The 16,305-nt window shown below is 38.0% G+C and overlaps 1 protein-coding gene across 1 annotated transcript in view; it reads right to left on the bottom strand.

Annotated features, from left to right (window-relative positions):
* Positions 1–16,305, bottom strand: part of MSH2 (mutS homolog 2) — an 80,019-nt gene that overhangs the window by 55,521 nt on the left and 8,193 nt on the right. The window contains exons 2-6 of the mRNA XM_045979799.1: positions 14,972–15,126; positions 10,099–10,377; positions 8,822–8,968; positions 5,819–5,968; positions 4,296–4,429 (exon numbers count right to left, since the gene is read on the bottom strand). Of these exons, the coding sequence (XP_045835755.1) occupies positions 4,296–4,429; positions 5,819–5,968; positions 8,822–8,968; positions 10,099–10,377; positions 14,972–15,126 (865 nt within the window). The remainder of the gene's footprint in view (positions 1–4,295; positions 4,430–5,818; positions 5,969–8,821; positions 8,969–10,098; positions 10,378–14,971; positions 15,127–16,305) is intronic.

Genomic DNA, 16,305 nt, shown 5'->3' on the forward strand with positions numbered 1-16,305 from the left:
CCTGCTTCCTCCTCTCTCTCTCTCTGCTTACTTGTGATCTATCCATCAAATAAATAAATTAAAAATCTTAAAAAAAAAAAAGAATCCTACTTATCTTAGAGGATTACAGGTGCATCTGATGTTACGTGACAGATATATGACAAGTTGTAAAAGAAATTTTATGCCTCTTCACATTAAAAATGTATTTACATTTAAAAAAAATAGAGTCCAATTTGGATCAAATTAAGTATCACTGACAGAAGTAATAAATACAGTGCAGCAATTAAACACATGGGCTTTGTAGTCAGGCCAGACTGCCTTTAAATCCAGTCTCCACCACATTACAGGAGATGAATCTGAGATGCTTGCAAAATGCTAGGCACAAAGTAGATACCAGTCTTATTACCCTCCACCTTCTAATAGCTTGACAATAATCTAAGAGTAATCCCAGTTTCATCATTATTCCTAAAGCTATCAACTGAGCTACTGTCCTTTATAAATGTATACACCAAACTCAAAGATCTAGTCACATCTAGCTCTGCGCTAATGAAAACAGAAGAAAGAGAAATTTTTGCTCTCCTTAACAGAATTCACCCACAGCAAAATAATCTAAAATTAACTCTTGGGTGCCTGGCTGGCTCAATCAGTAGAGTGTGCAACTCTTGATCTCAGAGTCATGAGTTCAAGCCCAATGCTGGCATTAGAGTTTACTTAAAAAATAAAAGTAAATTAACTCTTCACTTACAGATTCCCACTATTTACTCTTCCGGAAATCACCCCTAAATAATGACAGTAAGAAACAGAAAACATGATTTCACTATTACCCTGAAAAAGATCAATCCTAAATGCTCGAAGAGGGAGACAGGAGATTTGCCCTGATGCCCCTGGAAAGTGTAAACCTGAGGCAGCAGAGCAGGCAGAGCTGAAAAAGGGAGATAAAACAAGGAGACTGTCCAAACAAGCACCTAAATGAGGAGTATAACTTTCTCTGTCTACTCTGGAATTTCAGCATTGAGTCTTGAAAACCAAGGGCTTTCCTACTTGCTAGCAAACAAAAAAATTCTCACCAAGATAAAGAGGAGAAAGTATGTCTTCTCATCTTACAGGTACAGAACATCAGATCATCCTGATTCACAAAGCTCTCCTCACAAGTGTTATTTCTAATTAATAAGTCTTTTTAGACTACCAGATTTTGGAAGTTATTGCAATGTGTGCGGGAAAAAACCCTTTATTTACCATCTAAAAAAAATCCTTAATTTTGCTATCTTACTGTCTAAGTAATTTGTTACTCTCATACCAGGTATCAGAAGAGTCTAAATACATACGTGCTCTAGTTGTTAAGCCAGAAGAGGACCACTGACACTTGCTCTGTTCCTACAAGACCAAAGTCAAAAATATAACCAATGACCTAGAGCTTGAGGGTTAAATTACCTAATTTTTCTTATTAAAAAAAAAAAAAAACAGTAAAATAAAATAAAATAAAATAAAATATGAAAAAAAAAAAAAAAAAAAAAAAAAAGACTGGCTACTCCCAGGGCAATGGTGGCAATTCACAAAGGGTACAATAAGAAATGTGCCCCTGCGCCTGGGTGGCTCAGTGGGTTAAGCCGCTGCCTTCGGCTCGGGTCATGATCTCAGGGTCCTGGGATCGAGTCCCACATCGGGCTCTCTGCTCTCTACTTGGCAGGAGCCTGCTTCCCTCTCTCTTTCTCTCTGCCTGCCTCTCTGCCTACTTGTGATCTCTCTCTCTCTCGCTGTCAAATAAATAAAAAATCTTTAAAAAAAAAAAAAAAAAAAAAGAAATGTGCCCCTGGGGCGTCTGGGTGGCTCAGCTGGTTGAGCATGACTTGTGACTTGGGCTCTGGTCATGATCCCAGGGTCCTAGGATCAAGACCCATGTCGGGTTCCCTGCTCAGCAGGGTGTCTGCTAGTATCCATCCATTTGCCCCTCCCCCAACTCGAGCGTGCTTGCTCTCTTTTCTAATAATTAAGATATTTAAGGAAAAAGAAATGTGTCCCTGGAGGTGTACAACAGAGAGACTCCGAGGAAGAGGTCCCAGGGAACTGGAGGATAAGAATAGGAGAATTATCACTGTAAAACCATCTGTTCTGTTTGAATTTTGACACATCCAAATGTTATTACTTATTCACAGGTAATTAAAGTTAAAAATTGTAAACCGCCTTGGTGACTTGCAAATATCTAATCCTCCCTATTTATCTTAAATTACTAAATCCAACTCTTCTTCCTCAACAAACTTGACTTCAGAAAGTCACCTTAGCATCTCAACTTCTGCATTTTCAATAAAATACCAGCACTCCCACAAATCACTAACCTCCTGAGTTATTTTTATTGTAAGCCTCTTTAGGATGCACAGGATTAACAAAATGAGCTTAGTAGTTATGTGCAGGGTATCTTAAAACACCGACCAACTACTTTTTGTTTGCCCAGAAACAACCCAAATACTGAAGAGATCATTGTGCTTTCGTGTATCATCAGTATTCAGTAGGTATTCAACAAATTCTTGAATGATTTCACATGATAGCCACAAAAATAAATCTTTTACCAATTCTGGGAACGCAACTTAATTTACCAATTAACATTAGGTACAAAATAAGACCATTAGAAAGAGCCCAGGGATGCCTGCGTGGCTCAGTTAAGCTTCTGCCTTCGGCTCAGGTCATGATCCCAGGGTCCTGGGATCAAGCCGTTGCTCAGTGGGAAGCCTACTTCTCCCTCTGCCTGCTGCTCCCCTGCTTGTGTGCTCTCTCTCTGACCCAAAAAAAAAAAAAAAAAAAGCCTAATTATTGAGAAAGGTAAAATAAAGTACATCTCGTCAATATTACGTAATTAAAAATTTAAAACATTGAATATGAAGATAAAACAGCAATGGTAAAAAAATGTTTATGATAATATAAGCAGAAGTGGGGAAAAACTGGGGTGCAAAACTATATTAGGCTTTATGATTTTTTTTTTAAAGATTTATGTATTCATTTAGAACAAGTGCACACAAGTTGGGGGAAAGGCAGAGGGAGAGAATCCTCAAGCAGATTCCCCACTGAGCCGGAAACCCAATGCCAGAACCCGAAGCGGGACTCAATCCTCCGGCCTATGAGATTATGACCTGACCCTTAACTGACTGAGCCACCTAGGCGCCCCTACAACTATGACCTTAAAAAAAGGACTAATGTAAGAGTCCACCATATAAAATTATTCCATTTATATAAAGTTCATGGAGCACCTGAGCAGCTCAGTTGGCTAAATACCCAACTCTTGTTTTCAAGCTCTGATCATATTTCAGGGTCTTGAGATGGAACCCAGTGTCCAGGTCTATGCTTAGTGCAGCTTGCTTCAGATGCTCCTTCCCTACTCCCTCTGCCCCTCCCCCACCTACATACACTCTCTCTCTTAATCTTAAAAATAAATAAATAAATAAATAAAATAAAAATAAAGTTCAAAAACAGGCAAAACTAATCCATAATGTTTGAAGGACATTAATCGCTTTTGAAATAAGGAGGGATAGTAACTAGCAGAGAATCCAGGAGAGTTACTAGGGATGCTAGTCATGTTGTTTCCAGATCTGTTGTTACATCAAAGTGTTGCTCACTTTGTGAAAAATCCACTGAGCTGCACATTTAGGATTTGTGTTCTTATGGACATTATACCTCACTGAAAAATTTTAAAACTATCTAAAACAAAAGATAAAAATAAAATACACCCAAATGCTAATCATATTCAGGTGCAGGATTATAAAACTTTTTCTTTCATTTCCTGAATTTTAGAGATTTTTGGAAATACATGCTTAGGCACCCTCAAATCCTTTCTAAAATAATTAAGAGTAAGTGCTTTTTATGTACTAGACCTTCTTCAAAGTACTTAATGTATAAAGTACTTAATGTATATATATTAAATCATCTAGTCATTCATAACAACCCTATTAAGAGGTTACTATTGTTATTTTAAAAGAAGAAACCACAACACTGAGTTTAAGTAACTTACTCAAGATGACACAGCTAAAAACTGGGAGAGCCATAATTTGAACCAAGATACCCAGGCTCCCAAGTTCATGGTTTGAAGCACTATCCATCCATCTTCACAATAAAACCTTACTTTTTTTATAGTGGAAAAATACAGTAATTAATAAACTAATTTATTCTCTATCAATCTGAGCCATTACTACCGTACTACTACGTAGGTAGCTCTCTGCGCAGTCGGATGCTAAAATATAGGAGCAAATTTGCGTATCAGAGTAAGTGGCATAATCCTGGAGGAATCAGAAGTTACTTAAAGCTTGTAGGAGTATACATGAGAAATATACCTCTCTTCTATTCTGTTCTTATCCAGGAGAGGCTGCTTAATCCACTGGTTGACCAGTCTTTGTCCCTGAGGGGTTTTGCATTTATTCAGCAGTGCGGCCAGAGACTGAGAGCCTGTAGTATCTTCAACAGAACCCTAGCAAACACACAAAGCAGGAAGAACGGCATGCTCATCAGTAAAAACCTTACTGTGCCATGAAAAGTAATTAAAGAATTTTGGAAATAATACTAAATGAGAAATTTGCACAAAGGTTCCTCTCCACAGCTGGGTCACTGTCAGGCTGGATATCAGTCTATACTGCAGCAGCTAGTACTTTGAATCCACATAGTCAAAGCAGTAGCTTCTCAGATGCCATCCCTTGTTTAAGCTAGCACATCCCATTTCCATTCTTTTATGACCTCCAAAGTGTGGTGACCTCACTTCAAATACTGTCCCATTTTGGGAGGCCTGGGTGGTGCAATCAGTTAAGTGTCTACCCTCAGCTCAGGTCATGATCTCAGGGTCCCGGGACCGAGTCCCACATCAGGCTCCCTGCTCAGTGGGGAATCTGCTAGAAATTCTGTGTGTCTCTCCCTCTGACCTGCTTGTGCTCATGCTCTGTGTTCTCTCTCTCATGTAAATAAATAAAAACCTTAAAAAAAAAAAGTCCCATTTTGTCATTCTAACCCATCTCTGGGGAATTGGGACTAATGGTCAGAAAAAGCCCATTGAAAGTCTTGGATAAGGCAAACCAGTGATCACTTGAACATGGCACGTGAGAGGCCCCAGTTGGGGGGAAGCCTAGCCTATGTCTCACGGTGCTTTATAATGTATTTATGTGTATATAAATGCATGATACATATTCACATGTGTTGCCACGGCCATATGCTGACAGCCAACATAACTGGCACACAGGGTCCATTAGAGGAAATGAAACAGTCTTTTTGGTGGCTATTAAAGCAAAGTGTGTATAAAGACATAAACATTTTTTCTTAAAAACGAAAAACCCTCTTCCTAAAATCAAACTTTCAATCTATTAATCTGTATTTTCTGTAGTGTATTTTCCATAAACCAAAATCACTTTATAACACTACAGTTCTAGACATAAAACTTCTTAAATTGTAATTTTTAAAAAACTGCTGTTAATAAAACTAGTCATAAACCCAGGACAAATACCATTTATACAGGTGGCAACTAGCAAAATTTTAAAAACTGCTTATCTATTCTAAATATAATATTTTAAAATATTTAAGCTCCTTAACAGTATTCTTCAGTATATAACAAAGGAAACATCTTATAACCATCAAAAAAAAATTTTTTTTAAGATTTTGTTTATTTACCTGACAGAGATCACGAGTAGGCAGAGAGGCAGGCAGAGAGGGAGAGGGAAAAGCAGGCTCCCCACTGAGCTGAGAGCCCAATGCAGGGCTCGATCCCAGGACCCTGAGATCACGACCCGAAGCAAAGGCAGAGGCTTAACACATTGAGCCACCCAGGCGCCCCTACCACTCAATATTTTTAATCCATGTATTTTGTTTGTTTTACCTGGAAAAGGTTAAGGGCTCTGACTGCTGCAATATCCAACTTCATGTACTGGCTGAAGTCAAACATAGTCAGTTCAAACTGTCCAAAGTTTGAATCATCTGATAGGAGATCTAAAAACTTGATTACTGCAGACAATGATGAAGCTGCAACCTAAGATTAAGAATTTAAAATAAAAGATTTTATCACTAGAGTCCCAGAGATTTAAAAAAAAAGAAGGCAAAATGGAAATAAATTCTAAACATGATCACTTTCCTTGGTGTTCCTTCCCAATCTAAATCAAGAAAACGAGAAGAGTTTAAATAAATCTCACTGAAGATTAGAAAATGACTTTTAGAAAGTGAAAATTTACTTTAACAGTAGCACTATTTACAATACCCGAAAGCAGAAATGACTCAAATGTTTACCAAGTTTGGTATGTTCACCCTTATGGTATACTGCACAAAAAAACATATAAGCACCAACAATCCAGTGACACATGACAATATGGATAAATCTCACAAACATAATACTAAACAAAAGAAAACTGGCACAAAAGGCTACATACTACATGATTCCATTAATATAGACTATTAAAAACAGGCCAAACAAATCTATGCTGTCAGAGTTAAGAACCAGGGTTACCCATGGTGGGGTAATGACTAGAAGGAAGCATAAAAAAGGTCCTTGAGGTACTGGTACTATCTTGTCTCATGGATACCGATTATTTGGGTATTTGCAATTTATGATCATTACGATATATGCATTTTCCTACACGTGTACTTAATAGGAAGTTTCAGGGTACCTGGGTGGTTCAGTCAGTTTAAGTGTCTCTTAATTTTGGCTCAGATCATGATCTCAGGGTCTTGAGATTGGGCTCAATGGGGTTCTACATGGGGTTCTACACTTGGCGTGGAGTCTGCTTGAGATTCTGCCCCTCCCCCCCAAAGCACCCCTTCTCTAAATAAATGAAATCTTCTGAAAGTAAATAAATAAGCGTAAACAAACTGTCTGTTATTACTGTAACATAAGAAGTTTCAGGACATTAAACTGATAGCCCAAAGACAAATCCTACATATTAAAGTATACTTAAGGGTACCTACGTGGCTCAGTCAGTTAAGCATCTGCCATAAGCTCAGGTCATGATCTCAGGGTCCTGGGATGGAGCCCCGCATTGCACCCCACATCACATCACACAGCACACTGCATCTCACTGGGCTCCCAGCTCAGTGGGAAGCCTGTTTCTCCCTTGCCCTCTGCCCCTCCCTCATTTGCTCTCTCTCTCTGCCAAATAAATAAAATCTTTAAAAATAATGAAATAGGGGCACCTTGGTGGCTCAGTGGGTTGGGCCTCTGCCTTTGGCTCAAGTCATGATCTCAGTGTCCTGGGATCAAGTCCCACATAGGGCTCTCTGCTCAGTGGGGAGCCTGCTTCCCGCCCCATCTCTCTCTCTGCCTGCCTCTCTGCCTACTTGTGATCTCTGTCAAAAAAATAAAATCTTTTTAAAAAATAAAAAAAGGGGCGCCTGGGTGGCTCAGTGGATTAAAGCCTCTGCTTTCGGCTCAGGTCATGATCCCAGGGTCCTGGGATTGAGCCCCACATCAGGCTCTCTGCTCAGCAGGGAGCCCGCTTCCTCCTCTCTCTCTGCCTACTTGCGATCTCTATCTGTCAAATAAATAAATAAAATCTTAAAAAAAAAATTGTTTAAAAAAAACAATGAAGTAAAATATACTTGGCATTAGATTGTGAATTGTAATTTATTTTCCCTAATCGAAAACAGTCATCTATGTGTCCTTACCAAACTCTAGCAAATACATAAAACTGTCAAAATTTCCTGCAATGTCACCACACAGATAAAAACACTTTTTAATAACCCTAAGAGCTTCTTCATATTTTCAAAAATTAAGTTTTAATACCAGTATTACTACTCATACATACTGGCTTTTGATTGTGTCACACACACAAACATTCAAATAATTACCGAGTTTATAAGAATCAAACTATTACACAACAGTAAATCACCACAAAATCCTGTATCATTAATAGTCCAAGTTCATTCTAGTTCGAAGTCTACTTTCAGAATTCTAAGTCATAAAGCTTGTTCTTTTATTTATTTATTTTTTAAAAGATTTTATTTATTTGACAGAGAGAGAGATCACAAGTAGGCAGAGAAGCAGGCTCCCGGCTGAGCAGAGAGCCCAATGCAGGGCTCGATCCCAGGACCCTGAGATCATGACCTGAGCCGAAGGCAAAGGCTTAACCCACTGAGCCACCCAGGTCCCAAGCTTGTTCTTTTTTAAGCATACAATAGAATTTTTCATTTTACTTATCAGGGATCCACCAAATATTATGTAAAAGCTTCCAAAATATTTTTAAATACTTAAGAATACATCTCAAACCATACCCACCCCAAAGATTGGAACAAAGAAAAACTTTAACCACTGAAAATCCTGTAAGAAATTACATTATTTCCATATTCATTTCTACCACTAAACATATATAACTAGTGCTATTCTTTTAGCCTGTTTAAATGTAATATTTATTATGCACTACATACTATATATACTTTCACCCTTATTACTTCCTGGTCTTCGCAACAATCCTTTAAGATTATCTATTTAACAAACAACGAAACTGCCTCTCAAAAAGGTGAAGTAATTAATTAAAGAACCCAGAACTTTTACATTATAATGCTGCGATAGGTCTTTCTTCCCCCCTACAACCACTATACTATCTCGTCCATGTAAGAGAAAGGGATCAGGCTCTTTCCTGTGAAATCAGTAAAACTCTTTCTTGTCCCCAAAGACATATGTATATAAATATAATGTGATTATATTTAAGATTGTTTTAATTTTTCTAGTCATTTCCTTAAGTTTTTCACAAGCTTCCTCACAGTAAAAATAAACTAGTATCAATGACCCATAGTTTAGACTTTTAGAGAGATGAAACAAGTAGCCTTCTAAAAGTCATGATTATAATTTATACAATTTATATGTAAGAGTAAATTTGTATTTTAATCCACATACCTGATTCTCCATTTCTGGCAAGACAGCACTATTCACTTGCTCTCCCTTTTTGCCTTTCAACAACCGGTTGAGGTCCTGATAGATATCTTTTGTCAAAAAGTCAGCTCTTTTTCTTTCTGTGATCAGAATTCCTCCTCTCTGAATAACCTATTTTATAAGAAATAATTTAAATTACTTCAAGAAAAGGATTTTTTTTTAAAGATTTTATTTATTTATTTGACAGACAGAGATCACAAGTAGGCAGAGAGGCAGGCAGAGAGGCAGGCAGAGAGAGAGGAGGAAGCAGGCTCCCTGCTGAGCAGAGAGCCCGATGTAGGGCTCAATCCCAGGACCCTGGGATCATGACCTGAGCCAAAGGCAGAGGCTTTAACCCACTGAGCCACCCAGGTGCCCCAAGAAAAGGATTTTTTTTAAATGAGAAAAAAACTATACCACAAGTACAGTAACAACAGCTTAACCAATTATTAGCCCACATTAAATTTTTATGTAATGTGCAAGATATTGGTAATACATAAACATGTATTTCTAAAATCTATAAACTAAGTTTCCATGACAATTTAAAATTATTTTCACATAAAGCTTTCAAAAAGTAGTCCCAATAGTAAAAACTCTTAACAAAATAAATACTTGTGGAAAGTTGCTTACATACTAACCTATGCTAACAATGCCCATCATAGATTTACTCTTTCCCAAGCAGTTACTATGGCATTTGAGGCCCACAAAAAGAAAAGAACTCTTAGGAGACACAACATCCTTTAAATACCTAAATAAAGCATTCACTTACCCAAACAATACAATCAGAATTTTTAAAAAAGACTCAGTAAAAGAGACTAAAAGTTCCACTTGAACTATCAAAAAATAACCCTGAAGCTTTACATCTTACTTGATAAACCCATGCTACATACAGTAATAAACTATTTGTTTTTTTTTTTTTAATGGACCTAAATCACCTTCCCCACCCCACAGCTGTGAAAGCATTCCTTTTCATCAGTTGTGATCCCTTTAAGAGGACATTCTGTTACTCTTTTAGGAAGGAAAGGAGGGGGAAATGATCTGAAGTAGAACAAGTCTTCAATAAGAAACAGCCTGTTGTAGTGTCCTCAAAGATACAAAGTTTCTGTGAAAGATAAACATCAAGATTATCCTGAAAATACCTTATTGTATTTAGATTAAAAAAAGTTGAGTTCTGAATTATTTTTTTCTTTAAAGGTGTCTGTTATGTTAATGAGTCTTTCCCAGGCTTATATTCTCCTCCATCACTAACTTGATTCCCTTACCTGCCTCAGTTTTCCCATGTCTCCAGCAGTCTCTCCTCCTGGTAGAACACATTCCTTTGGTCCAATCTGAATCAGGAGAGCCTCTAAATTGGAGAACTGATCATTATCAGGGAACTCACAAAGTCCTAGCTTCCTCTGTATGGAGTCAACATACCCAACTCCGACCTGTCTTTGGCCATCAACTGTAGACATTTTAATACCCACAACACCAATGGAAGCTGACATATCATTGTTACCAAACAGAATGTCTTCAAACTGCGAAAGGTTGCCTGGAGAAGCCTGAACAAAAATAAAGAAAATTTTTCAGAACTATTGAATGTACTTAAAATTTTACTAGCAAACAAGCATTACCCAACCTTGACCAATTTCGTTAACAAAATGTTCTCTTAAAAAAACTGTTTATAGGGGCGCCTGGGTGGCTCAGTGGGTTAAGCCACTGCCTTCGGCTCAGGTCATGATCTCAGGGTCCTGGGATCGAGTCCCGCATCGGGTTCTCTGCTCAGCGGGGAGCCTGCTTCCCTCTCTCTCTCTCTGCCTGCCTCTCTGCCTTGTTGTGATTTCTCTCTGTCAAATAAATAAATAAAATCTTTAAAAAAAAAAAACTGTTTATAGGATGAATGGATAAGGAAGATGTGGTACATATACACAATGGAGTATTATGCCTCCATCAGAAAGGATGAATACCCAACTTTTGTAGCAACATGGACGGGACTGGAAGAGATTATGCTGAGCGAAATAAGTCAAGCAGAGAGAGTCAAGTATCATATGGTCTCACTTATTTGTGGAGCGTAACAAATAACATGGAGGACATGGGGAGATGGAGAGGAGAGGGAGTTGAGGGAAACTGGAAGGGGAGATGAATCATGAGACTATGGACTCTGAAAAACAACCAGAGGGTTTTGAAGGGGCGGGGTGGGGGGTGGGAGGTTGAGGAACCAGGTGGTGGGTAATAGGGAGGGCACATACTGCATGGAGCACTGGGTGTGATGCCAAAACAATGAACACTGTTATGCTGTAAATAAACAAATAAAAAAAATTTAAAAAAAAAACTGTTTATAACAATATATACTAATTATTATTATCTCATTTTCTATAAAGTATTCTCCCTATTTTTTCCAATTGTTTTCAGGACATTTGATCACATCTAAAAATAAATTTATCAGAACAGATTTTCAGGGCGCCTGGGTGGCTCAGTGGGTTAAAGCCTCTGCCTTCAGCTCAGGTCATGATCCCAGGAGCCTGTTTCCCCCTCTCTCTCTGCCTGCCTCTCTGCCTACCTGTGATCTCTGTCTGTCAAATAAATAAATAAAATTTAAAAAAAAGAACAGATTTTCAATGTGAAATCCCGCACCTGGATTACACACACAATCATTTAGGTGTCCAAAGTTCCTGAAGGTTTTTATCATTATGATCATGATAAAATTTATTTTTTTACAATATGAATCTAAATATCCTATAACTATGGATTGTTGATTAAAATCTGGACCAAAAATCAAATGGAGGGGGGCACTTGGCTGTCTCAGTCAGAAGAGCATGGGACTCTTGATCTCAGGGTCATGAGTTTGAGTCCCATGTTGGGTATAGAGATGACTTAAATCTTTATTTTTTTTTTGAAGATTTTATTTATTTATTCAACAGACAGAGAACACAAATAGGCAGAGAGGCAGGCAGAAAGAGAGGGGGAAACAGGCTCCCTGCTGAGCAGAGGGCCTCATGTGAGGCTCGATACCAGGACCTGAGCCGAAAGCCAAGGCTTTAACCCACTGAGCCACCCAGGCGCCCCGACTTAGACTCTTTAAAAATATATAGTATATTTTATTTATTAGTATTTTTTAAAGGTAGGCTCCATGGCCATATGGGGCTTGAACTCATGATCCTGAGGATCAAGAGTCACATGCTATACCAACAGAGTCAGCCAGGCACTCTTTAAAAATTAAAAAAAAAAAATGAAATGGAGAGGGGCGCCTGGGTGGCTCAGTGACCTGCCTTCGGCTCAGGTCATGGTCTCAGGGTCCTGGGATCGAGCCCCGCATCGGGCTCTCTGCTCCGCAGGGAGCCTGCTTCCTCCTCTCTCTCTGCCTCTCTCTCTGCCTGCCTCTCTGCCTAGTTGTGACCTCTCTGTCAAATAAATAAATAAAATATTTTTAAAAAAAATGAAATGGAGAAAGCATCTTGCATTCAAATTTTAAAAGCACTGCTTCAATTACAAAATGTAAACATCATATTTTTACATATATACTTTGGATTTGTACAGATTATGAAGCACACCTTTAAAAAAAGTCTCTGAAGAGAACAAGTAGGGGAGATGAACCATGAGAGACCGGACTCTGAAAAACAACCTAAGGGTTTTGAAGGGGCGGGGGGTGGGAGGTTGGGGTACCAGGTGGAGGGTAATAGAGAGGGCACATATTGCATGGAGCACTGGGTGTGGTGCAAACACAATGAGTACTGTTATGCTGAAAATAAATAAAATAAAAAAGAGAGAACAAGTAGCTAATAAAATTGTGTTCTTGAGGGTCCTTGAAAATGATAAAGACTTAAAAAAAAAAAAAGAAAAGAAAATGATAAATACTGGTAGTCTGTGAATTAGATGGTATCCAAGGTCTTTTCCTGCTCTGAACATTACCACTGAGAACATGCAATAGAAATCAATCATAGAAATCAACTATTTTAAGTATCACTAATACATTATTATAGACTCAATAAGCTAAAAAATGTAAAAATAAATCAGTTTATGTAGTTTTAGATCTGAACTTAAAATGTCAGGATGAAGATACCACCTTTTTAATCTGATAAAGATATATACTTGAAAAACATCCCCCTGACCTAAAAAGGTAGGCTTAAGAATTCATCTTTAAGGATTTGAATATGGTATAGCAGAGTATAATAGCAGATGGGCTGATAATCATGGTAATCTCTTATACATTTAGGATTCCACATTTTGGTGTTAACTAATTGAGCTCTATGAAGAATGAAATAGAAAACATCACTTTGTGGTACCCTCAATTTTCTATTAAAATCTTTCAAGACCTAGGCTAAAACTCTAAGTAAAAGCCCCACTGTTCTCAGGAAAACACCAATGAAAATCCCAGGGAACTCTATAATGTAGAATGCTATATTCTCCCAGATATTATCTTCAGTAAATGTCTACATTTACAAAGGTTGGCAGGGGGAGGAGGACACATTATGAAACAAGAATTGAACAAAATTATATTTGGGATAGTACCAAAATCAAATATTAAAGGATTCTATTAAACCTCACAAGGAAAAAAAAAAAAAATCACAGGACTTTCAAGTTGGAAAGCATCCAAAAAAACCTTCTAATTTTACTGTTTATGGAGAAACAGATATAGGAGAAGGTTGGGAAATTTGCCAAGGACACCCAGAGAGACAAGAGGAGAAAATAAAGAATATATGCTGACTATAAGCCCAGAGCACGGTCACCCTTATCACACATTTATTCCCTTTCAAGAATGAATCATGTTCCCCAACAACATTCTACCATCGATTTATTCCAGTATTTATTTAGAACCTACTCCCTGCAGGCACTGCAGTTGAACAACCAAAAACAGGACCTTAGAGACTAACAACAAAGGTAGTCATTATAGGAAACAAAACAGTACTACTATCTCCATGAACGCATAAAATACGTACGTCAATAAGCCTTTCTAGGGACACCAAGGAATAGGATTACCATTAAACAAAGTTCCTGGCTTATAAAAAATTGTACATTTAATGGAAGAGAAAAGCATATAGAAAGATACAAAGACATTACAAATGTGTACAAATGAGGGGCTCCTGGCTGGCACGTGACTCAATCTCAGGATTGTAAATTCAAACCCCACGCTGGGAGTAGGAATTACTTTAAATAAATAAATAAAGTTTTAAAAAAGAGGAAATTTGAAAAAAAAGGGGAGGGAACACAGTGGGTGGCTGATCCTGTTAAGCTTGGGACTAGACTTCCACTCACGTCAAGATCCCAAGGTAGCCTGGGGCTTCATGTTCAGCAGGTTGTCTGCTTGAGATTCTTTCTCTCTGCTTCTTCCCTAATTTGCTCTTGAGCATTTTCTCAAATAAATCATCAAAAAAAAAAAAAAATTAAAATAGGGTGCTTGTAGTATCCTACTTGGTTTCAGCTCAGGTCATGACCTCAGTGTCCTAGGATGGAGGCCTGCATTAGGCTCGATGCTCAGTGTGTAGTCAGTCTACTTGAGACTGTCTCTCCCTCTGTCCCTCCTATTCATACTGTGTCTCTCTCTCAAATAAACAGAATCTTAAAAAATAATAATAAAAATTATAAAAATCTTTAAAAAGCATATAAATGAGGTATTTGGGATACAGTTAATCCGTGTGATACTACTTTAAAAACAATAAAATCAAATCTTTGTTTAATGCTGGTATTCAATTTTACATAAAATCTATTTTCTTATTTAGGTTTCAGGGATACTGACAAAGCTTCAAGTATTCATACTCCTAATAAGGATTTACTGAATTTCTAAACTGCTATTAAACCATGATTTTAAAAAACCACATGCTAGGGGTGCCTGGGTGGCTCAGTGGGTTAACCCTCTGCCTTCGGCTCGGGTCATGGTCCCAGGGTCCTGGGATCGAGCCCCACATCGGGCTCTCTGCTCCGCAGGGAGCCTGCTTCCTCCTCTCTCTCTGCCTGCCTCTCTGCCTAGTTGTGGTTTCTCTCTGTCAAATAAATAAAAAATATTAAAAAAAAAAAACAAAAAAACCACATGCTAAAGAATATTTCTCAAAGCATTTTATCACAACCTGATTAAAATATTAAAGCACACACGTGAAGTCTCACATCTTTATTTTTTCTACTCTTAAAAATAATAACCAAATTAAAGAGGAAGATAATTACCTTAAATGCCAAATACCAATCATTCTCCTTTGAGGCCTTATTTCCAGCTCTATTCTTATAAACTTCAACTCTGTACTGTCGAACTAGAAGAAGATCTTTTACAAAAGACTCAAAATTCATTTTACTAAGCACAACACTCTCCAAGGTCTTTGTTCCTAAAGAAAAATATTAAAAATACATATTACACATTTGAGGATTTAAAGTGGTTAAGTGTTCAGGTACCTAATACGATGGCTCCCCCTCACCCCCCACCCCCGCAAAGCTACATTCTTCTCTCAGTAATTCATTCCTTCAATAAACTGTTTATCAAGTACTTATTACTTATCCCAGTTGAAGGGTATAAAAAGATGAATAGATGTAGCACCCCACCTTTTTCTGTGGAACCTATGCATCAAAATAAAAAATTAGAAAGATACAAAGATAGGAGCACTTGGGTGGCTCAGTCAGTTAAGTGTCTGCCTTCAACTCAGGTCCTGTTCCTGGGATCCTGGGATTGCAGGTCTCCCTGCTCAGCAGGGAACATACTTCTCCCTTTCCTCCCCAATCATGTTCTCTCTTGCTGTTTCTCTCAAATAAATAAATAAATAAATAAACAAAATCTTAAAAAAGAAGAAGAAGAGGAGGAGGAGGAAGAAAATAATACAAAGACAGGGGCGCTTGGGTGGCTCAGTTGGTTAAGTGTCTGCCTTCACCTTGGGTCATGATCCCAGGGTGCTGGGATTGAGCCTCATATCAAAGCTAGAAAGGAATAAATGCATATCCAGCTAAACTTACTTGTCCTTTCTTATAATTAGTTTCTCAGAATTTTGAATAAAAATCTTATAATTATACAGTATTTGTATGTAATTAAACTTTTCCTGAAAGGCCCATAAAAATGTATGTCATTATTCACTGCAAAATGTTCTAGGAAACATTGGGGCGCCTGGGTGGCTCAGTGGGTTAAAGCCTCTGCCTTCGGCTCAGGTCATGATCCCAGAGTCCTGGGATCAAGCCCCGCATCGGGCTCTCTGCTCTGCAGGGAGCCTGCTTCCTCCTCTCTCTCTGCCTGCCTCTCTGCCTGCTTGTGATCTCTGTCTGTCAAATAAATAAATAAAATCTTTAAAAAAAAAAAAATGTTCTAGGAAACAGGTTAAAATTCAAAGGCTCAAAGAAGTACTGCAAAAAGACTTCCCTTTCACCAATGATCCCCTACATATCCAATTCACCAGTCAAGTGCTATCAGTTTATAAAATATATTCCCAAACACAAGCTATACACATACAAGCATTATTTTGTTCCTCTCTTACATCAATAAGGACATACTACAAACACTGTTCTGTATCTTGGTTTTTTTT

The sequence above is a fragment of the Meles meles genome, chromosome 15, assembly GCF_922984935.1.
Source record: "Meles meles chromosome 15, mMelMel3.1 paternal haplotype, whole genome shotgun sequence".
Lineage (NCBI taxonomy): Eukaryota > Metazoa > Chordata > Mammalia > Carnivora > Mustelidae > Meles > Meles meles.